Source organism: Hippocampus bargibanti, linkage group LG05 (assembly GCF_051943395.1).
Source record: "Hippocampus bargibanti isolate YZ-2025 linkage group LG05, ASM5194339v1, whole genome shotgun sequence".
NCBI classification, from domain to species: Eukaryota; Metazoa; Chordata; class Actinopteri; order Syngnathiformes; family Syngnathidae; genus Hippocampus; species Hippocampus bargibanti.
This window is the reverse complement of record NC_142738.1, coordinates 15,352,686-15,377,064: the sequence shown is the minus strand read 5'-3', so window position 1 is coordinate 15,377,064 and position 24,379 is coordinate 15,352,686. Positions and strand designations below refer to the sequence as shown.

General features: G+C 41.5%; 1 protein-coding gene across 1 annotated transcript in view; it reads left to right on the top strand.

Annotated features, from left to right (window-relative positions):
* Positions 1-671: 671 nt before the first annotated feature.
* Positions 672-24,379, top strand: part of sema3d (sema domain, immunoglobulin domain (Ig), short basic domain, secreted, (semaphorin) 3D) — a 72,326-nt gene continuing 48,618 nt past the window's right edge. The window contains exons 1-3 of the mRNA XM_088996873.1: positions 672-939; positions 16,459-16,656; positions 20,984-21,228. Coding sequence (XP_088852999.1) covers positions 16,607-16,656; positions 20,984-21,228 — 295 coding nt within the window. The 5' untranslated portion in view covers positions 672-939; positions 16,459-16,606. The remainder of the gene's footprint in view (positions 940-16,458; positions 16,657-20,983; positions 21,229-24,379) is intronic.

Genomic DNA, 24,379 nt, shown 5'->3' with positions numbered 1-24,379 from the left:
TCAGTACATTTTGTAAGGCTACACAACAACTTGTCAAACTTCCCAAACATTTTTAGATTTCATAAAATCTCGCAAGACTGATGAGATCGTAAAGTCAAAATAAAAATTGAAAATATACATAACTTCTGAGATTTCCATCGATTTCGAGAGATTAAAAAAACTTCACAATTAATACAGAAAAGCTTTTAATACTTCAGAGAATATCAGAGAATGCCACGCGGCTTTAGAAAAATCAAACAAGTCAAACGGAGCTCGCAGAGCTTTTAAAATCTCCTGAGAAATATTTTGAGATTTGACAAAATCTTGGAAACACTAAAGAAAGGTGTGGGGATCCAGATTCTTACGAGATTTCAGCAAATCCAGTGTAATCTCAAACTTTTTCTTGAAACTTATTTTGCATATAATTCCTTAAAATTCATGAAATTAGTTTTGTGTTTTTTTAGCGGGGTGGAGGTTCAAGGTGGGAGGGCTGTAAACAGGTTAGTGGCATTTCAATAAGTAAATTCAAATAAACATAGGCACCACTCCATATCTATCCATCCATCTATAGACGTGCAGATGCTCAAGGGCCCTTCCCACTGATCTGAGGGCCCCATTTAGAAGTGAGTAGTCTGTCCCTCTAGGGGCGAGCCTGCAGCCCGACACGCTCACACACTTCAATGCAAACGCATGCACACACATGCAAACACACGGTAGGAGTGCACCGATAGTTCAAGAGCTCTGGATTCAGTGGACGCATTTTGGGGAAAAAAGTACTCACTGTAACAGACAGGATCGCTCGTCTGTGTTTGGAGTTGAGAGGAAACAGAGTCATCTGTTGCTGCTTTTTCTGTCTTCTTTTTTTAACTTTTGTGACTGTGTGTGAGGGAAGTGAGCAGAGCGGCGTGTTTTCAGGTGCGGCACGGACAGACGGACATGTGTCCGTTGTGAGAGAGGAAGGTAAGATGCAAGCTTGATGATGTCATTGTCATGTACACAGAGCTTTAAAGATCAACAAAACTGCATCTCTTTTTTTCATCTTATTCCATTTGATTATGCCGCGAGAGTGGCTGCCTTTCCTGCAGCTGATGTATTTTGTTTTTCTACTTTCATTCATTTTATCACTTTGCTGCTGTGAAATGTAAATTTCTCCAATGTGAGACGAATAAAGGCAAATCAAATCCAATCCAATAGAATTGAATTGTCATACCACCAACCCAATTGTCAAAAAGAAATATATTGCAGCTTATAAAACAACTTTTAATGCGCCAAGTATGACCTATTTGCTTTCATTGACTTTGTTTTAATTATGGAGCTGTTTGTGAACAACATTTATGCTTTTCTTTCGATATTTTGCCGATGTATTTTCATACACAACCCAACTTTATATGTGTTTCCAATCAAATCGTTACAAATCTTGTGTCTTTTCACGTAAATGTCAACAAAAATATTATTTTTTTAGTTTGGGGTTGAAAATATGATGTGTTTTGTACGATTCCCACACTCACACCCCCAAAGTCTCATCTCATCTCATTTTCCGTACCGCTTATTCCTCATTAGGGTCGCGGGGGTTGCTTAAGACTATCTCAGCTGTCTTCGGCAACGAGGCGGGGGACACCCTAAATTGGTTGCCAGCCAATCGCAGGGCACACAAAGACATACAACAGTCACTCTCACACTCACACCTAGGGACAATTTGGAGTGGTCAATCTGCCTGCCATGCATGTTTTTGGAGTGTGGGAGGAAACCGGAGGAGAACATGCAAACTCCACACAGGGAGGCCGGACCGGGACGCGAACCGGCGACCTCTGCACTGTGAAGCCGGTGTGCTAACCACTCGACTACCGGGCCGCCCCACCCCGAAAGTGCTATACATAATTATTTTGAATCCAAATCTCAACAATGAGAACAATTGAGATGCTTCAATAACGCTTCAAAATATGTATGAGACAACTACCACTGATTGGACTTAAAGAGCATCACAGGATCATGAAAGGTGCCCCGTGATTGACTGGCACCCAATTCAGGGTGTCCCCTGCCTCGTGCCCGAAGACAGCTGGGATTGGCTCCAGCACACCCCGCGACCTTAATGAGGAATAAGCGGTACGGAAAATGGATGGATGGATGGATCATGAAAGTCTGTAAAGCAAACACTTTCCAGTCAGGGTTACTCTTTGAAATTACATTTGAAATTTCAAAATGAATTAATCTTTTTCTGCCCTAAATTGAGTTGGAAATAATTGAATTTGTGGAAATACGTACAGACAACATTTATCAAGAAGTCACAATATGCACTGCTAATGTTTTTAGATTATTTAGAAAATAGAACATTTTTCAAAGCTTTGGAAGATGTTGAAGAACGTCTTCATAAATATCACTGTATAAATTCAAACTGAAACATCCACAAATATTTTAGTAGCTCATACAAGTCAGCTGTCGCTCGTAGCATAGACTGCGCAAAGGGTGCTGGTTCTGCAAGACATTCTTTTTCTGAGCATTGTAACCCTCATGACGATAAATGATTTGGAAAATGGATGGATGGGTGGATGGATGGATAGTTGTCTTTATGGCTCATCAACATGTATGTTTACCTGGTCCACTGCATTGAGATTCCAAAATGATTCTATTAGAGCAGTGGTCAGCAACCTATGGCTCGTGAGCCATATATGGCTCTTTTGGTGATTGCATCTGACTCGCTGATAAAACTGTATATTCTCGCTTTTTCACTGTTCATTTCCTGTTTGGGCAGCAGTTGGCGGAAAGCGCCATTTTGATTGGATGATACTGACCTAGCTGACCCTTGATGTCGAAACAGGTAAACGCCCCCTTTTGAACAAGTCCGCCAAGTAAAAAAATGAAGAGTATCGTGCAATTCAGGTTGAATGGACCAAAGGATTCGTCTTTGTGTAGAGAAAAGGTTCTGCCGTGATTCAAATTTGCAATCAAACAATACCATGAATGAAACACAGTGGTACTTTGTCAAGCCCCATGCTAACGTTAGCATCAATATACCTCTGTGAGAGACAGCAGAAAGCAAGTGTGGAGGCTAATGAGCGGTGTGCAGCCTAGCTAGCGGTAACTTCGCGTATGGACCTGGCAAGTTGACTTTCATTCCGATCGTTTGGCTGGACTTGTACCAATCATGAGCAACGGAAAACTATTCATATTCATGGTGAGTATGAATTTGTTTTAAATAATACATTCTGATATTTTGTTGAAATCACATGCGTGTGTGTTTATGTATGTGTGTGTGTGTGTGCGTGCGTGCGTGCGTGCGTGCGTGCGTGCGTGTGTGTGTGTGTGTGTGTGTGTGTGTGTGTGTGTGTGTGTTTGCGGCTCTCACTGAAAAACATTTGTAAATAGTTTACTTTTATGGCTCTCTTAGTTAAAAGATTCCGGACCCCTGCATTAGAGGGTGCCATTTTGGAACTGTAGTGTGATTATGGAACAGGTATTAATAACGCTGCAAAGAGGCCATGGTCTCTAAACATATTAAGCGAGACAAGACGTGCCAAGCTTTTGATTTATCTCAATGTATTCACTTTGGAACTTTAGTAGTATACATTACACATCGGTTTGCAGTATTGCATGACAAAAGAACACACACGTGCACACTACACACACCGACATAATTGTATTGGTGGGGGGGGGGGCATGGTATCGGATGTCTTGAGGTTGGAATCAGCCCTCTTCCGAATGTAGCCTAAAATCCAAAACGTCTTGGCCATCTGCCAATATGAGTTGAGCATAAACACAAACATCAACAATTTAACAGAGCTATATTCATCATTAAATGATCAAAAAATATTGTGCATGGCGACCAGTGGTACAATATGGAGGTGGGCCTATTTTAAATTAATTGGGGAGGGAGTGGGGGTTAGTCATAGCCAACTAAAAAAGATGCAACATTTATTATTGATTAATTTTTTATTTCTCATCTCTTTCCTGGTTAAATCTACATGTGATGTTTATTTCATGTGGTTCCTGAAGAGATATGTCAGTTCATATGTCCAGGGAAAAATGCCGACATAAAAAAAAAATAGATGCAGGAATTTCAATCAGAATTGGACATTTGGATCTGCAGTGTAAATCCAGTTACGGTGTCACATCCATGTTTCATGTAGCTGTGAGTCATGTGTGGAAAAGTCGTCCCTTTTATTTACATTTTCTACACTTGTAAAAGGAAGTATGAATTTCATTGCATTTCAATGTTTTTTACAATGCATGTGACAAGAAACACCTCTGATCTTCAATTGACAGTACATTGCTTTTATTTATATATTTGGTTTTATAAGTGAACATTGCAGGGGTTATGTCCCATTTTTTTAGCAGGCACATCCGCCCCCAAATACTGCTTACAGTCACCATGTGTCAAACATTCCACTTGGTGAGGACTGAGTGTGGAATATTCACTGTGCAGCGACGGACAAAAGCAAATGTGAGACAGTTTTATGGCTTTTGTCTAAAGGCCCCCTCTCTCCACTCGGTTTGAGGGTTCTCCCCAACTCCCCTACAAGGAGTTTGAATATGCTGGGGGCAGGGTCGAGGTTGGAGACTGTCAAAGAAAAACGGAATTTCTAAAGATATGTTGGAGATTTTTGACAAGTTGCCAAGAGAAAGACGACTCCAAAATGATATCATCGCTGTGTCCGTCCCTGCATGGCGCCCGCGTAGTCTAAAATGAGGACGTGTTGACAGGTAATAATGCCCTCTGTCTTTATCCACTTTCTATTAGAGTTCTGGAATTGGACAGAGGTTCTGGCTCTTGTCATAAATTCTGAAGTTTTCTCCAGTTTGTCCTACAGCAATGGTGCACTGTTCTTGTCTTTTTTTGCACGTTCAGGTTGTTTGCAAGCTCAGTGTCCTAAAAGTCCAGTCTCATAGTACGGAGGGCACATGTCCATCAATTGTGAAGTTTGCCGAGTCCACGGTGACGAGGTGCCAATTGCTTGCAGGCAGACATGCTGTCTGGCTTAGACTGGTTTGTGGAAAAAATAGGTCAGGCTGTACCTTTCTGAAGTTACGTGAAAAAAAGCTGTTTTCTCCCCTTCACTCAACTGTGGTCAAAACAAGTCTGCCTTGAAAATATGTTCACGGGTTGTGCCGTACTGTAACTGGAATGATAATGACCATGAGATTGATTCGACGTTTCATCTCTCTATCATTACCACTTTACAGTACTTCAGCATAATGCTAAACCGACTCTGATGACATTGAATTTGTTGCAAATCAGGTCACGAAAACAGACAAAAACTATTGTGAAAATGGTCCTATATTATCCGGCAGTCCTTTTATGAGGGTAATTTACCATACCTTTAATGGCACTCCTTTTTGCTCATTTCCATTGCTTCATTTTCAAATGAACGAGACACCCTGAATCACTGACTTCCAAACCCTTGCAAATTTGTTTTCAAAATGTCCCAATCGTAAACCCTGAAATACAACATCCAAACCACATATATTTTAAAAATATCCAATGTGGGTTTAGCCTTGGAGCGAAAGGACAATAGAAGCGGATGTTCCTTATATAGATTCAACTGGTGTTACTGTGCTTTCCTCTGGATGGCAGACCGACAAGTGATAGCACTTAGAGCCGTCACATAGCACTTTCGTGCCATGCTGCTCCCATCTGCTCACCTCAGAATGGGATTAGGTTACGCACATATGCTAGTACATGCGTGCTCATACAAATTCAACGCGGCGCGGCCGGGGTCACGACCTAGTCGGTTGTGTGTCGAGTTACTTGTTTTGTTGTCCTGCATCGACAAAGCCTTTTGGCATTTTCATCCGCGTCTCAATTACGCGCTCTGGTCTGTGTTTTCAATACAACTTTGTCCCCACTTTAGGTTTGAGCTGTCTCCAGTGATAAACACCAGATTGTGTAACATTCCATATTTCTATTTCAGACCGCAGTTGTTGACCCGACACTGTATCACTTTCATGTCAAGCCTGCTTAGTGGGGACAAAGAGTTACGGATTGATCAGAATCAGAATCAGAATCAGAATTATCTTTATTGCCAAGTATGTAGGACACACAAGGAATTTGTTTCCGGTAGAACACGCTGCACTAGTATCGTTGTCAAAAAAACTGCTAAGTGGCACTATACAGTTCCATTTTGGCTACTGTTGAAAGAGTTCAAAGAGTTAATGGCTTGGGGGAAGAAGCTGTTTAAATGTCTGCTGGATTTGGTGCGCATGGATCGGTAGCGCCTGCCTGAGGGGAGTAGCTGGAAAAGGTGGTGGGCAGGGTGCGGAGGGTCCAGTAGGATTTTCCGCGCCCTAGCTTGGATTCTTGCAGTGTGCAAGTCCTCAAGAGTGGGTAGGGCGGTGCCAATGATTTTTTCCGCCGTCCTAACTGTCCGTTGAAGTCGGATTTTGTCCATTTTTGTGGCGGCCCCGAACCAAACGGTGATGGAAGAACACAGGATGGATTCGATGACAGCCGTGTAGAAATGTTGCAGCACCTCCTGTGGCAGGCCATGCTTCTTTAGCAGCCTCAGGAAGTACATTCTCTGTTGGGCCTTTTTCAGGATAGAGTTGGTGTTGACCTCCCACTTCATGTCCTGGGAGACTGTGATTCCCAGGAACTTGAAGGTCTCAACGGTTGACACCAGGCAGTTGGATAGTGTGAGGGGTAGCTGTGGTGATGGATGTTTCCTGAAGTCCACCATCATCTCAACTGTCTTGAGCGTGTTCAGCTCCAGGTTGTGACGGCTGCACCAGAGCTCCAGCTGCTCCACTTGTTGTCGGTACGCAGACTCGTCGCCGTCTTTGATGAGACCGATGACCGTGGTGTCGTCTGCGAACTTTCTGAATTTGACAGCTGGGTGCGTTGAGGTGCAGTCGTTCGTGTAGAGAGAGAAGAGCAATGGAGAGAGGACGCATCCCTGCGGGGCTCCAGTGCTCGTGGTTCGTGTTGTGGATGATATATTTCCCAGTCTGACCTGTTGTGTCCGTCCTGTCAGGAAGCTGAGGGTCCACTGGCAGATCGTGCGGGACACACCAAGCTGGAGAAGTTTGGGGATGAGGAGTTCTGGGATGATGGTATTGAACGCAGAGCTGTAGTCCACAAAAAGGATCCTTGCGTAGGTTCCTGTGTTGTCAAGGTGGTCGAGGATGTGGTGCAGTCCGATGTTGACTGCATCCTCCACAGACCTGTTTGCCCGGTAGGCAAACTGAAGAGGATCTAGCAGAGGTCCGGTGATGTTCTTTAGGCGGTTCAGCACGAGGCGTTCAAAGGACTTCATGACCACAGACGTCAGAGCGACAGGTCTATAGTCGTTCAATCCCGAGGGTGCTGGTTTCTTTGGAACTGGGACGATAGTAGACGGTTTGAAGCAGGATGGGACTTCACACTGCTCCAGGGATCTGTTGAAGATTTGTGTGAAGACCGGAGCCAGCTGGTCAGCGCAGACTCTCAGGCAGGAGGGGGACACTCTGTCAGGTCCTGCAGCTTTCTTGATCTTTTGCTGCTTGAAGAGCCGTCTAACGTCCAGTTCGTGGATCTGTAGGGCAGAGGGCGGAGATACGATATGCATGATATGCAATGAGACTGTGAAAAAAAAATGTCAGATGTTCCTTCCGTCGTCACTGTTTCCCACAAAACGTGAGAGTTTTCAATCCCTTGTTATCAAACAGAGCAATGGGCCCATTTTCAGACGTCTCGAAAGATTATCTTGAATGATTTGCTGGGGTGTGATGTTTCCTCCCCTTTCTGCCTTGAAAACAATACAGGATCAGAATCAGAATCAGAATCATCTTTATTGCCAAGTATGTAGAACACACCAGGAATTTGTTTCCGGTAGATTTCAAATCTTTAATTGAGGTAAACAAATTCCAACTACCAGATTGAGTAATTGTCCTCCCTTATGATCAAAGTGACAACACAGACTGTTCAATATTTATGTTTATGAAACATTTATCAGGGGCACGTACATACTCGGTCAAATGTGTAAAACAGTTATGCACCTACATTTTTTTTGAAGTGCTCCAAAAATAAAGTGAAGTTGAGTTTTTTTCCCTTCCATTCCAATCAAAATAAGCGTGCTTGTAGTGGCGTTATCTCTATGTTCCGCATGCTGAATGGTTGGGCCAGATAATACACAATGTTAACTCTGTTCACTATTCATTATCGTCAATGATTAAACAGAGATCCCCATATACTGACAATCACGTCAAATTTTGGCTTTTTACTTCCCCGGATGACGATCAGAGTCGGCAAATGTCCCATTGTCGGACTGTGGGGTGTGTTAAGAGTGACATTTCCTCCCCACTCTGTTAAGAAAATGGAGAGCGGCAACAATTAGGAATGCTAAACCTGTTAAAATCCCTATGTGTGTGCACTTTGTGTAGCGGAGAGCAGATTGTGCCTGTCTCCCGTTAAAAAGCACTTAAAAACTGTGAGAGACCAGAAACATAGACTGTCCGTAACTTGGAGGTTTGGAATTCAATCCATATTGTGTTGTGTGGTCTAAGGGCTGAAATACTCTCTCTTGGAGGCATTCTTTGATTTTGGATCCAGATTGACCTGTGTGGTACCCCCTCCCCCCACCCCCTAGTAATGTCATGAAGTAACTGATGCAAAACATACAACGCTGTGACTGTGCTTTATAAATGTACCCCTCAAAAAAGATCAAAGAACTCACAAAGTTACGATGGAGTTTTTAAAAGAAGGTAAACAGATGTGGGAAGTTCAAACTTCCCTCATGGCAGTGAGCCCTGCCGCAGTTTCCATGTAAAACCTCTCAATGTCTTTATCTGCTGCTACACTACATTCCTTCCTGACAACTTCAAAGATACTCTGACAACGAGACGTCTGCACATTGTAATTATTTGGTTGATGTAGTTTTCATTCGCGCAGATTAGCAAAAACAAGACAGATGATGTCTAATCGCAAAAATATGCAAGTAATATATGTGGTTAATATCTCACATCAATGACATTTTGCATGGTACTTTGAAGTATGAGCCAGAAAGAGTGGTTAAAAACATGAGCAAATGCAATGGAAAATGTTGCCAAAATGTTGTTGTATCATTGCCACCTTTTTTTCTCCACCTCAGGTTACTGTTTGATCGCAATAGCAACTCTGCGCATGATGACATTCAGTCATATCTTATTGTTCTGGACGGAAGCAATACCGTGTCGTTTTTTGTACTCAGGGTGTTAACTTGCTGTATGTCAGCAAACTGACTCTATATGTTAACATTTTATCAAGTTGTATTCCCCCCCCCCCAAAAAAAAAAAAAAAAAAACGATTGATGTAACATGATGTGAATCCTATCGAATGCGCCTTGTGTAATCCGGTTGCTACCTTGGCATTTCATCAGTTTTCATTAGAATCAGAACCTGACTAAAAGGGGGATGCTGAAAGCCTATATCCAAGATCACTGAAAACCCCAAAAGGTATTGTACAAACATTGTAATAATGTGTGCTCAGAATGACGAGAAAGTGGAGGAAGGATGAAACTGCCCTGAGGAAACCGCTTCCCATTTCAACGCCATAATAATAAAAAAAAATATCACCAGTATCGAGCCAGAAATTAGTATGCTTGGAGAACTAAGGAAGTTGGAGTATCAGGTGAATGTATTGATGTTTTAAACAGTTGTAGATCAAGACAGCATTTATCAGCCAAAATTACAAAGCCATTTGATTGATTCGTGATATTCATTCATTCTTTTTTTTCCTGTAGAAGTAGGAGCCCCTCCTCTTCACAAAGGAACCCCAGTGGAGTTCCCCGTCAAATAAACGCATGTGAGACATGCTGGGAGATGAGACATTTCTTGTTCCATCTGAATTCAGCATTCGGATCATAGCTTTTTAATTGCTTCTTTAACCTTTTGACATGGGACCTGATTACAGGATCTGTTGTAAAACATTTACTGCCTTTTTCTCTTCAATATTCGTTGTACAAATGCATTTCAAAGTATTTCTCACATGGTACAAATGCACATTGTTAAGGAAGACTGCCTTGAAAGACTTTAAAACTGGCATAAAAACACCAGTTTTGTGGCCTCGTGGCGGCCCTGCCTTTTCACTGAGCCGTGAACTCACATCGACTCACAGGGGAGATGCATGCTTGCTCAAACGCAATGTTACCAAAAAGAAAACAAAACAAAAACTAACAAAAAAATAAATGTAATGGGTGACTGGCCATTGCCAAGAAAAACAAAGAACATCTCAAGAGGTAGGAACTATTTACCACGTTGTTACGTCTGCTCTGTGGCAGGGACTCGACAAATCGCCCGGCTAATTCACCCTGTCATGGTGAGATTGAGGGATGCGATAATGCCGTCCTCCACAGGGCACCTGGGTTGTCACTAACTGCCTCATTAGGGGTGGTCTGTGTCTGCGATTTCCCATGGCCACACCGCTTCACCGCCATCTGCTGTTTGACAACCTGCACCGGGAAATGTCCTTCAGAAAAGTTTGTCCACTCGTAATTGCTGGACTACATTTTAGGATCATTAAGAATGAACCAATGGCCAAACACTCCTTGCCTTTTTGATGTTACGGTCAACCTGAGTATGTGAGCGGGTTATAAAAGGGGTGGATGGTTATTTCTTTTATTTTTCACGTGAGAAACTGGAGTGGTTGTTTGTTTCAATATGCTGACTTCTAATTTGTTCAATCTTAATTGAATGTGTCAATGCAAAGGATGAAATTGTATTGTTTTTACACAATTCACATTTGCTTTGGATGTTTATATTCATCATCGATTGGAACTTTTTTCAACGTATATTGTCCATCTTATCTATGGAATTCTGGTTTGTGAACATCTGTATTGAGAACAACTCCTCGATGGTGGTTTACGTGGTTTGGATTTGAGATCAGCACAGCTTCTCGGGGGGGATAAAGATTGGGGGGTGATATTGGCTTGTCACATCATTTATGTGGCAAAGAATACCAACATGCAAGTCGGACACGTTTAGACACTTCAGACTCAAACATACATTCACTGTAGGACATAAAGTATATAGTATTATAAACAGGTATAAACAGAGTATGTGTCTTGTTAGGTTGTTGAAAATATGGTTCATGTTCATGATGAAGAAACAAATGACAATGTTCATGGCGTAAAAGACCAACACCACATAAAGCAGGAACTGTTGTTAAACCCAAGTTATGCAGTGAGTCAGCATTTGTTTATTTGATTAGTAAATGGAATCAAATGCCCTTTCTGAATCTTGTTTTTGTTGTCTGACAATTTGGCGGGGTCACAAAACGTAAAAAAAAAAAGGCATGGGGGATGTTTATTCTCACCAAAAAAAAAACACATTTCCTGACTTTTTTTGTCAAAAACCGGGGGCTTTTGACAAAAACCCATGATCTGCTGCTTATTGCTATGAACTAGAAAAAATCTGTGAAGAAAACATTCGTTCTAATGGGAAAAGTAAGTACTGTATCCTATTTCTGATAGTGGGTAAGGTGCTTCGAGTGTCACCGAGCACTTTTGTCCAGTTCTTAATATACAGTGTCTATCAAAATATGATAAAACAGCTGACAATATTAGTAACAGTGCTTTGAAAACAGCTAAAATAAATTTAATCCGTGGCTGTCAATGGGTGCTAATGTTTTTCGGCTTGTATGATTAACTAGAGACCAATAAACTCATGACGGAAGAATGGGTGATCACGTGTATGGAATGGGTGACGTATATATACCTGAGCAATACAACCATAAAGGTGTGAATATTAATGGTACCTTAGGCCCTTTTCATGATGTGTGTAAACAATAAGCACCAGCGTATTGCAGTGTATTGCAGATGGCAAAACATGACCCCTGCTGACCTGATCTGAAAACAATGACTAAATGTGTGTTTCATTCATTGAAAACAAGTTTGTCTCATTTTTTTAAATAAAATGACTGTATTCCAGCAGAACATTTAGGTGAGGCGGATGAACTGAAGGTATGGCGTAAATAGTTTGACCGAGGTGGTAGAGGCGCAGTCGCCCCTTCAAAAGATTTTAATTTTCATACAGGTGTGGATGAAAAAGTGATTATTTGGATTGTCTTCATGTATTGAGTCCAAATATAAGGCAATGACTGTGTGTCTGTCCTGTCTGCTATTAATTCAAGCAACTGAACAAAAGAAGCAAGCCCTCAATGAACCCAGTAATCTGTTTCTGAGTTTCCACACCATCTGTTTCTGAATCTGCGTGCCTTTTTGAAATCTCCTTGTCAACTGATGCTTTACATATCCACTTCATGGCAGCAGATAGAAGAGGGTGAAAATCACGATTTAAACCATTTCCCGTCTTCAATGCCTTAGTCAAATGACAAGCAGGGTTTGTTTACTAGTGGTGCCTAATGAGACATTGCTTGACTTTTTGCTTCCCAAATTCCATGATCTGACCACATGGTCTAAAGGCCTATATGATAACATTCCATCAGTGGACCAAAAACAAATTCGAACTTTTTTCAGTAAACCCTGTTCTAATAAAAAATAGGGTAGCAGGGTAGCTATCGCACAACGAGACGCCAAAAAAATAGCCCTCTGGTGTAATTTGGATTGGATTGGATATGCCTTTATTCGTCTCACAGTGGAGAAATTTACATTTCACAGCAGCAAAGTGATGAAAGGAATGAAAGTAGAAAAAAAAGACAAAGTCTATCCAGTTGGGGAGTCAATAAAATAGATGGAGAGTGACAGCAGGAGTCGAGAAGCTCACAGTTCCGTGCCATGTGAATTAAACAAACTCGAGTGTTTCCTGGCAGCCTCGGCCTGGGGTGCCCACTGTTATCTTTGGCAAAGCAGCCTGCACATGGGCAGGGGGTGACAACGGTAAACAAACCCAATGACGTCCGTGGCAGATTTAAATCCAGACACTGACGTGGGGCCACTTTACAATGTCGACCCGGGCAAAGTCTGACACCTCCATCAGCATTAACTGACCGTAAAGTCTCAATGAAGTTAAAATCAAACTTAAAGTATAAATATGTGGTACCTTTATTCATTTTTATTCAGACGTGTTTCTATTTCTAGCAAGCAATTGCAAAGACTGCAATTTTGAAGAAATAGATAGCAAAAAAAAAAACTTTCAAGCTATTTGTTTCTCTGATTGGGTGTTTTACATCCAATATTTGGAGAAAAATAAATATGGTCAGAACACTATAAAAAGCTACAGTTTTGTATTTGTCTCTTTTTTTAGAGCTACTGTGTGTTTATATCAAACAACAGCAGCTAATCTCCCTTTTTTTCCCCCAGCGAAGTGACCGCATCTGTGGTTTTGCCACATTCTCGCTTCCTGCGCAGTGGAGAGGGGAAGTGGAAATGTACTAATAATAATTTGGGAGCCATGACCGTCCATGCATCTATTATCTCTACCGCCCAGCCTCAATGGGGTCAGTCCCTCCTGGGAATGGCAAATATAGTATAGTAGGTTCCTTTTAAAAGGTTAATGTTCTGTATGTTAAGAATGGAAGGAAAAAAGATGTACATATACATCAATATGATTTTTTAACACCGATGAATTAAATTTATCTTAGCTGTTTTCAAAGCAGTGTTACTAATATTGTCAGCTGTTTTATCATATTTTGATAGACACTGTATATTAAGAACTGGACAAAAGTGCTCTGTGACACTCGAAGCACCTCACCCACTATCAGAAATAGGATACAGTACTTACTTTTCCCATTAGAATGAATGTTTTCTTCCCAGATTTTTCTAGTTTATAGCAATAAGCAGCAGATCATGGGTTTTTGTCAAAAGCCCCCGGTTTTTGACAAAAAAAGTCAGGAAATGTGTTTTTTTTTTGGTGAGAATAAACATCCCCCATGCCTTTTTCTACGTTTTGTGACCCCGACAAATTGTCAGACAACAAAAACAAGATTCAGAAAGGGCCTTTGATTCCATTTACTAATCAAATAAACAAATGCTGACTCACTGCATAACTTGGGTTTAACAACAGTTCCTGCTTTATGTGGTGTTGGTCTTTTACGCCATGAACATTGTCATTTGTTTCTTCATCATGAACATGAACCATATTTTCAACAACCTAACAAGACACATACTCTGTTTATACCCGTTTATAATATATACTTTATGTCCTACAGTGAATGTATGTTTGAGTCTGAAGTGTCTAAACGTGTCCGACTTGCATGTTGGTATTCTTTGCCACATAAATGATGTGACAAGCCAATATCACCCCCCAATCTTTATCCCCCCCGAGAAGCTGTGCTGATCTCAAATCCAAACCACGTAAACCACCATCGAGGAGTTGTTCTCAATACATATGTTCACAAACCAGAATTCCATAGATAAGATGGACAATATACGTTGAAAAATGTTCCAATCGATGATGAATATAAACATCCAAAGCAAATGTGAATTGTGTAAAAACAATACAATTTCATCCTTTGTATTGACACATTCAATTAAGATTGAACAAATTAGAAGTCAGCATATTGAAACAAACAACCACTCCAGTTTCTCACGTGAAAAATAAAAAAAATAACCATCCACCCCTTTTATAACCCGCTCACATACTCAGGTTGACCGTAACATCAAAAAGGCAAGGAGTGTTTAGCCATTGGTTCATTCTTAACGATCCTAAAATGTAGTCCAGCAATTACGAGTGGACAAACTTTTCTGAAGGGCATTTCCCGGTGCAGGTTGTCAAACAGCAGATGGCGGTGAAGCGGTATGGCCATGGGAAATCGCAGACACAGACCACCCCTGATGAGGCAGTTAGTGAGAACCCAGGTGCCCTGTGGAGGACGGCATTATCGCATCCCTCAATCTCACCATGACAGGGTGAATTAGCCAGGCGATTTGTCGAGTCCCTGCCACAGAGCAGACGTAACAACATGGTAAATAGTTCCTATCTCTTGAGATGTTCTTTGTTTTTCTTGGCAATGGCCAGTCACCCATTACATTTATTTTTTTCTTAGTTTTTGTTTTGTTTTCTTTTTGGTAACATTGCGTTTGAGCAAGCATGCATCTCCCCTGTGAGTCGATGTGAGTTCACGGCTCAGTGAAAAGGCAGGGCCGCCACGAGGCCACAAAACTGGTGTTTTTATGCCAGTTTTAAAGTCTTTCAAAGCAGTCTTCCTTAACAATGTGCATTTGTACCATGTGAGAAATACTTTGAAATGCATTTGTACAACGAATATTGAAGAGAAAAAGGCAGTAAATGTTTTACAACAGATCCTGTAATCAGGTCCCATGTCAAAAGGTTAAAGAAGCAATTAAAAAGCTATGATCCGAATGCTGAATTCAGATGGAACATGAAATGTCTCGTTGGCAAGGAGTTGATTGTATTCCTCTTGCTCTCAAGGACAACTGCCAAACTCTTCAGGACCTGGTTGTGCCTCCAGGTGTAACGGCCTTGTGTGAAGTTGGTATTACAACCGGTCAGGATGTGTTTGAGAGTTCCTGGACTTCGACAGAGGTCACAGGTTGGATCTTCGCCATACCATTGGTGGAGGTTTTTTGAAGATGGGTGCACATCATTGATAGCTCTGATGATGAAGCTGATGTTGCTTGCCCAATATCCCAGAGACCCCTCCAGCTGAGCTTTCTCTTCTCCAGGCTTTCATTTCCGTCCAGTTGATGGGGGGGGGGGGGGGGGGGGGGGGGTTAAGCTTGTGATTGGAAGCTCAAGGACACCTTTGCCATAGAGGCTGATGTTGGACAGACAGCGTGGAACACCAAACCATCTTTTCACATATCTATTGATGGCTCGTTCCATCTCTGTGGAGTGTTGTTGATGTATTCCAGATTATTGGTGATGTCCTGCTTTAGTTGCTGCACTTGATCTTTGTCTCTTAGGCTTGCATTGTACCACCTGCCCAGGCTTTTGACCGGTTCCTCAGACACCATTGGTAATGGGTCATCACCAATGCAAAACTTCACATTTTTTAGCTCTCCCTTGACTATTGAGATGCCATGTGACTTGTTCGGCTTGATTTTCATCCGGGCCCATTTGATATTTTCCTGCAGTTTTCCAAGTACCTGCCTGGTGCAAGCTGCAGTAGTGGTCAATGTGGTCGTGTCATCCATGTATGCCCGGATAGGTGGGAGGTGGATCCCATTCCTGGTTCGCTCACCCCCCACCTTGAGGCCCTGATGATGACCTCCATGGCCATTGTGAAGGCCAGGGGTGAAATCGTACAACCTGCCATGATGTTATGAAGTCAGATTTTGTGAAGCACAGTTGCAGGTCTTCGAAGTAGGCTTTTACCAAGGCAGTAATGGGTAATGGAACATGGAAGAAGTTGAAGGATTCCCAGAGAACGTTATGGGGAACTGAGCCAAAGGCATTGGCCAGGTCGAGGAAGATGACATGCAGACCTCTCTTTTCTTTCTTTGTACAGGGAGAATGCCAATCCCTCAAAGAGAATCAAGATTGAAACCAAGGATGTTTGATTTTGAGATGGATGGATGGATGAAAGACACAGTTGACAGTAAACAAGGTGGTCATTGTACTTCTAAACAGTTAACTAAAATGTATTTCCCTTCAATGGATATTCATTTTCAGGTTCCTAGAAAAAAACAGTGGCTGAAGGTGAGTGCATGGGCCATGGAAGAAACCACCCACAAATGGCCAAATCGATTCATCGAAGGGAGGGAATTGGGGCAAGTACGGTGGACGTCTGAGTAAGGACCGATGACGTCCAACAGAAGACATGCTGGATGACACCTCTGTTCCGACATTTTTGCTGCAGCAATCCGTCAGGTGGGACAGTAATCTGACCCAGTCTAAACTTGGCCAAATCCCATTTGGATACTTGTTAAAAAATGTGGGGATTGTCAGCCTTACGGTTTTGAGGGGAAATCTCATTGGAATCCGATATGCCGGCACTCCGAATGCAACCTAAATACAAGCCAAATAATGAGAAAACGAGACACACCTGGACAAGACACGAGTGGATGGAGGGAGCTATTAGTTTATACAAGGGACCACGTTGATGATGACTGCTAAAAATGAACAAGACATGAAACAGGCACACAAGCGGACATAAAATCAAACACAACTAAACATAATCTAACAACAAAAAATGTCCTGTGTTGGCCTTTATATACATTCTGACAATATTTTGAGGTGCTGAAAACCAGCTGAACAGTTTGTGCTTTTACTTCAAGAGCAACATCTCTAAAAAGTTTTACTGTCATTTTTTTTTAATTCAGGAATCAAAACTTCAAACAAGTTTGGAAATTGAGCATCACGTATAGTGAACTCGCAATATTATGCCCTTAGGGTGTGCCACCAAAGTGTCTGATCCTTTGTTTTCTGGCAACTGATTGGTGCGCGGTAGCCTGGAGAAATATTTACAAAACTGAAACTTGTGTTGGTCCCTGAGTGGAAAATGTATTTCTAAGCGCAACAAGTTTCCCACTGGGAGGGCGGCCCGGTAGTCGAGTGGTTAGCACACCGGATTCACAGTGCAGAGGGTGCCGGTTCGCGTCCCGTTCTCCCCGTGCCGGCGTGGGTTTTTACCTGGTCCTCCGGTTTCCTCCCACACTCCAAAAACATGCATGGCAGGCAGATTGGCCACTCCAAATTGTCCCTAGGTGCGAGTGTGAGAGTGACTGTTGTACATCTTTGTGTGCCCTGCGATTGGCTGGCAACCAGCCTAGTGCCTGAAGACAGCAGAGATAGGCTCCAGCACCCCCCCGCGACCCTAATGAGGAATAAGCGGTACAGAAAATGGATGGATGTTTCCCACTGAAATTCCACCCTCTGTCAAACACTGGTGATCGGCCATCTGCCAGACACAGCTCAAGTTTGTAACCCCAGATGGTGTTAAGGTGCCTCAAATTGTCATCTAAAATAAACATATCTTTATCGGGGTCTAATCTCCGTTTCAATCTCAGTGCTCCTGATACCATAGTCCTTGCACAGTGTAAATGACTCAAATTTCAAACCGCAGACGGCCAGACAAGACACAGAAAATAAATTAAAAAGTCAAGTGTGGGGAATGTGTACTCTCGCCAACATGCCATTGAACATTGTAGTAATCTTTTGATCGTGGCTGTGAACGAATGAATTCACTCAGAATTTCATGTCCTTTAGAATGGGTTTGACAAAAGAACACCACAAAGAATACAATATTTCCAGTAACTCCAAGCAGAAGCCGCATTCTTGGTTGTCATGATACATGCACTACATCATCACTACAGTAAAGTCTCGTTATATCGATATCGGATATATCGATAGTCTTGGTTATATCGATACTATTTCTATGCACGCACGGAGAAAATTACATGCAAACAGGGTCGGATATATCGATAGTCCCAGTTATATCGATATTGTTCGTACTCCCTTGAATATCGATATAACGAGACTTTACTGTATTTGTTTGCCTTGAATTTTGTTGAGAGGCTAATTATGTTACAAGAGGTGGAAAGTGGGAAGGGATCAAGGATAAACAGCTAAAGGGGAGCACAAGGGTGCTTCCTGAGGTTCATGAAGCACTTCATTATTGCTGGGTTAATTAGTAGCTCATATGGCTATAAAATGAGCTGGAACTCCGTTTTTATCAACCCGGCGGGTGTGTAATCAAACTTGGTAATTCAATACATTACACACAATCTGCTGCTTCTACTCCTTTCTTGAAGTGGAAAACAGTTGCTCTGCTGCCATTTGGAGACGTCAATATGAGAATTCACAGAGTCAAGACCAAACAATTGAGCAGTAATGTGAAATGTATAGCCTGTGTAAAAGTGTTTGACGGCATCAATTCAGATGAGTTTTGGCAGTCTGTGATTCACAGTCAGTTGATAGACATTTTTATAATGAAACATCACAGTTCAGTGCAAACTCCAGCGGTCTTTTTATTGATCTCTGCTGCTTCAAACCTTGTTGATTTTGGCTGCACTGTTGTTCAATTTAAGTATATCACTTGATTCAATCACAAAGATAATATATCCCATCAGCCATGCAATTAAGAACTGCCCATTTTATCAATAAATTGCATTTTTATTTGTCTTTTGACCTCATCACCTTTTAAGGCCCTATATACCATAGTCCACAACTCGCCAGCATGCGTGTGTTCATCCCTCCCCAATTAGTGTATTATGATTCTTTTTTTCCCCTGTAGTCCCCATAATTCCTTATAATTCCCGGATTTTTGGCTTCCCAAAACTGACTTCCTTTCATTTCAATCCTTTGAATCTCAAATGACAACAATGAAGTCTGGAAAACAACAACAAAGAAAACAGGATTCAGAACGGTTACATTGCAAAGCAATTTACTGGAGTTCTTGACCATCTTGTTCAAATGATCCTTGATAATTATGTTGTGTTTGGATGAATAACGTAGCACAGCAGTCCACAGTCTTTCTTAGACAACTGATCATGTTTATGTCAAGACATATCAAAGCATAGGAACAATCAACCCCTGTAATAATGATAACCTGTAACCAGGTAATGTGATTATCTATCCACTGTAGTAACCACTGTTCCCTGAAAGGGTGAAAAATAAATTATGGAATACAAAAGGCAAAATGTATTTTTGGAACCCGGTACTTGTTTTTGTCTTGGGTGAGCCTGTCACATCTTGAGGTATTTTTTTTATTGGGAAAAAAAAACAAACTCCAAAGGCTTGTCATCCTTGCTTGGATGCAGGGGTTTGAAGGGCGTCATTGCCACATTTGCAACCCCCTGGCAACATTTTACCCTCAGTAATACAGAAAGACAATGTGTGTTTCGCAACTGCTGTCTTCGTCCAGGCAACTTTGAGCTGCAGAGATATTATGATGAGATCTGTTCCATCAAGCGCTGATGTATGATGCCTTGTTCTCTTTTAAGATTTGTGAAAAGATCGACCACTGCATATCTCATTTTGCAGATGAAGGCGCCCATCCCACACTTTTTCTCTTATTCTGGCACAAATGTCCAATAATAATGTATCTATGACAGTTTAAACTAAAAATTTTAGGTGCACATATTATAAATGTGACTTCATTCTTTTATGCTGTTATTGATTAATCTTCCCCATTCCTACTTCTCGGTATCACAACTGTTTTACCATCACCTCATGTTCACTCATTTGTTTTGTCAGAAAAAAAGTAGAGTAATCGTGAGTGGCCCGGTGAATACGGATCATTCAACCTCTAAGTCTGATCAAATATCGGTGTGTCCGAAACCCATTACAGGTAGCATTTTTATGATTTTTTTTCAACCGTATATCTGTGTTGGCTCTCAGTCGTAGAGGAGTGGTCCATCAATAAAAATGTTTCTTCAGCTGGCATCTGTACTTCTTTGAAGGTGTCGGACGTTTCGCTCCTCATACAAAGACAGAATAAAATAAGTAATCAGATTGGAATAAAGGCAAATCCAATCCAATCCAATTAGCTTCAGGGAGTAGTCCACTTCTCTCCCAACCTCAAAGCAGGGGCCTCTTAGAGCAGAGGTATGGCACCTCCACCTCTGTCCATAGGGCCAGTTACCAGCATAACTTTAGTTCACTGACGAAGCTCTTCAGTGAGGAGCAAAACGTCTTTTCATCATTTTAACCGTACAGGAGGAACTGACAGTGTCAATGGCAACTGCTCTGAACTTTTGCCAACTATTGCAGGCAAAGCATTAAATTAGTTATCTGGATGAAAAGCAGAGAGTGAAGGGTGAGAGTGACTGAAAGCAGAGTGTAACTTATTTTGTGGGGCTGACCTTTGTTGTGAGCAAACAGGTTTAAAGGCAAGACAAAAGGAAAGAGCTGAGAGGTAGGATGGTTGAGGAGAAAGGGCGAAATGCCTGCAGGGCTCCATGGTGAAGCGGCTCGGTGGTCACAAACACAAGTGTGTGTACATGTTCTCCAATGGACTGAGAATCGACAAACACGCGCACACACACACACACACACACACACACACACACACACACACACACACACACACACACACTCATGCACATACACACAAGGGCACACACACACACATACGCACACACACACACACACACACACACACACACACACACACACACGCACGCACGCACGCACGCACGCACGCACTCCTGATTGCTCCTCCCTGGTTTCATCCGATGCCCTGTTCTTCCTCCAGGGCAGCACAGAGTGGAAACCAAATCCATCCACGCGCCATGACGAAAGTAGGCTCTTGCGGTCCAAGTCTAAATGAAGATGGGGCTCAGTGCTGCATGTCTGGCAGCAATTATGGCAGCCAAAACAGCAGGAACAGGGTGCTATCCCATCCAGGAGTCCCATTAGTGGGATTGATGTTGTTGGCCATCCTCCCGCTTGGAGCGAGCTTCAAACAAAGTATCCCTCGACTCAAACTGAGCCAAAGAGGTAAGGGGTGACAGACTGTTGAATTGTATGATAGTTTTGGGGATGTTTCTTCTATGGCCACCTATTTCAACTATTCAGTGTTTACCTCAATGTATTATTAGCGGCACAATATTATTAAATAATAATGTATTGCTTCGTATTGCCATATCTGAGTTATGAGTTCAAAGCGACAACAGATGCTGGATCACAGACAGACTAAAATACACTTTTTTCCCCCTTCAGGATTGACAGATTGGTCTGTTAATATTGTGTATCCTCAGTATAGAATTAATTCTATAAAACAAGAAACTGTTAAATGCGTATAGATTTGATCATGAGCAGTGCTTCCCAAAAGGGGTGCCAAACTGTTTATTGCCATTCTCGGTTGAATTTTTTGGTCAAACTAAACAAGATAATTACATGTTGAATATTTAAAATCAACAAAACTTTACTTTCCGTGAGCTTAATACTAAAACACAATGCAAATTGCAATAGATGAGATAACAAATGCCAAGGACAAATGTAATGCATCCAGTGGCCAAGTCACACATACCCAAATTGTGATGCATTCATCATGATTTACATAATGTATTACTTGTTTCTCATCTCGTGCAATATTTAATGATGTTGTTTCTAAAGTGTATACTTTATAAGGTGAATATGTTCCTTTTTTTAAGAAAAGACGATACAATAGTTTTGTTTTTGAGGGAGGCTGGAATGAATTAATGGCATTTGTATTCATTTAATTGGAGGAAGCAAATTTCAGATACCCGTGTTTTCAATTAAATTCCGGATGGAAGAAATTAAACTCGTCAATCCTGCCACTATTGTATTTTGGATTAAATTATTCATAATGAATCATTAAACTAATGTTTGGATGGGACACATAAATCCAAAATGAGAACACAATGTATTCCTTTTTAGAGAAAAAAGGTTGAATAAATGAAACAAAGTGAGTATGACAGGCCATACTTTGCCCATCCTCAGTAGGCACGACGATAGCTCTCAAGCATAACTAGCCATTGATTTTCTTGCAGGCTTTCTCTTGCGAAAAGTTAGAAATAAATTTCCAAGATGTGAAAGTTCGCGCCTCCAACGTCAAATAACAGAAAATAATACCACTAACCCCACAACTACAAACACAGTGCAGCCTTGTCTCAAGTTTCTTCCATGGCTTGTTGCCAAGATAGTTTTGTTTGTTTTCTTATAATTTGTCATCTGAAAAGTACTGAGAGCCCATTCAAGAGTGAAGCGTAGAGCAGCTCTATTTGTCACTAACTTCAATTTCCTAGCAAGGCTGTCTGGTTTGGTCCGTTGAGTGAATTTTAGCCAGTTACTTCTGCTGTGTGCTCCATGGGTATTAGCTTTGAACCACAAAGGTAAACCCACATGATAGCATGCCTTAATATTCATTTCAGACTTCAGCTGAACACAACTTCAAAGTCGTTTTTATTTATTAATTTTAATCATTTGCACAATATATTCCTGAGAGAAACCACACACTTGTAGTTCATTCTTGCTCGTAAACCCAAATCCCATCAGTGACCTGAAAGTAAACCAAGGCTGACCCAATGTGCAGAGCTCTGACCCGGTCAAAGGCATCCAAAATGCTACATGGCTGCAAATAGATCCATATTTATGTTCAGAATGTCTCACATAAATAAAATGCAAGTAGCTGTGGGAATTCTGATCGCGCTCAGTAATGTTTACTCGGCAGCTAAGGTAGGCCTTCTATAGTCCTCTTCCCAAGCCATGATGTGGAGTCCAAATCTCTATTATGTAGTTTTGCATCACATTCCTGTTTTCCATGGGCTCAGCTGGTTTTGTGCTAAGGGAAATACCCTCTTAGACCTTAGAGTGTGTGACAGTCGACAAAAATTCCATGTTTGGTTATTTTGGTCAGACACATCTTTGTTTCATCACTGCACATTCTTCAAACACCATAATGGAGTGGACCTTCCACAGCTCCAGGAAGGGCAAAAATGATCAAAGCCACAGCATCATCCATGGTTCAGAGGCACCATCAGCTAACAGGTGCCTTTCTCCTGTCAAACAGCTTTACAGTTAATATCTTGGCAGTAGAATGACAATTTACCTTCATCACAACACTAACTGCCTTCCTAATTTTAATGTTAACGTGGCTGATACTTTCTTCGCCGTGACTTGGTGTCAAAAGCAGGTAAGACTTAAGTAATTGTATTAACAAATACATGAGAAAACTAAATCCAGAACAAAGTCCTGAACATAAGAATCTAAATTAACAAAAAAAAACTCCATGACAAAAGCAAAAACAAAACAAACAAAAAAAAACAACAAAAGAAAACATGTCATGACATAGCTACAATTAAATATCCATTGAAGCAAGACACAAAACCCAACGAAAACAAAAGCAATGACAAAAACAGAAACAATGACTCGACATAGAGTGGTCAGGGCGAGAATCATTTAATAGTAAACCTGCCAATGAGATGATGACCAACAGGTGTGCCACTATGGGAGGAGCTCAACAGAGCCTCCTATTGGTCTCAAACAGAACAATTGTGACACATGAAGGAAATTTTGAAGGCATGGCGTGCAATGAACTCGTTTTGGCAGCGGTGTATTCATATTTCGAGGCCCACAAATGCTCAGTTCTAGTTATTATGCAATGCAAATAGTATTTGACATGGCTGTATTTTGATTTTATGAAGACAATGGGCCTCTAGTGGGTCGGGGGAGAAAAACAGGGTCTGCAAATACGGCGGCTTTGGGTCAAGAAGGGCATGCTTTTAATTCTATAACATTTACTTCATCTTCTGCAGTGATGACAGGAAACAGACCTAGTACCAAACTGACCAGGAAGAAAATAATGTATAGGAGGTGTGTCCAAAGACCGGCTTACCCTGAAAACTGTAGTTTGATATTTGAGTTTATTCCGGGTTGAGTGAATGCTTGCGCTTCTGGCTGCCACTGCTTACCCATAGAAAAACGTCTCCTGTGACTGTAAAGTGTACTTGAGAGTTTTGAAAGGCGCTTATATTTTCGTTTGTCTTGATCAGGTTGGATGGGATTAAAAATGGGCTCATCAGAGAAACAGCCAAGGTTAGATGTTTTTGAGAACAGAATTAGATGGTTTGAACAATCCACATGAGAGATACATTTCATGAGGGAGGACCCAAGTGCAGTTGGTCTA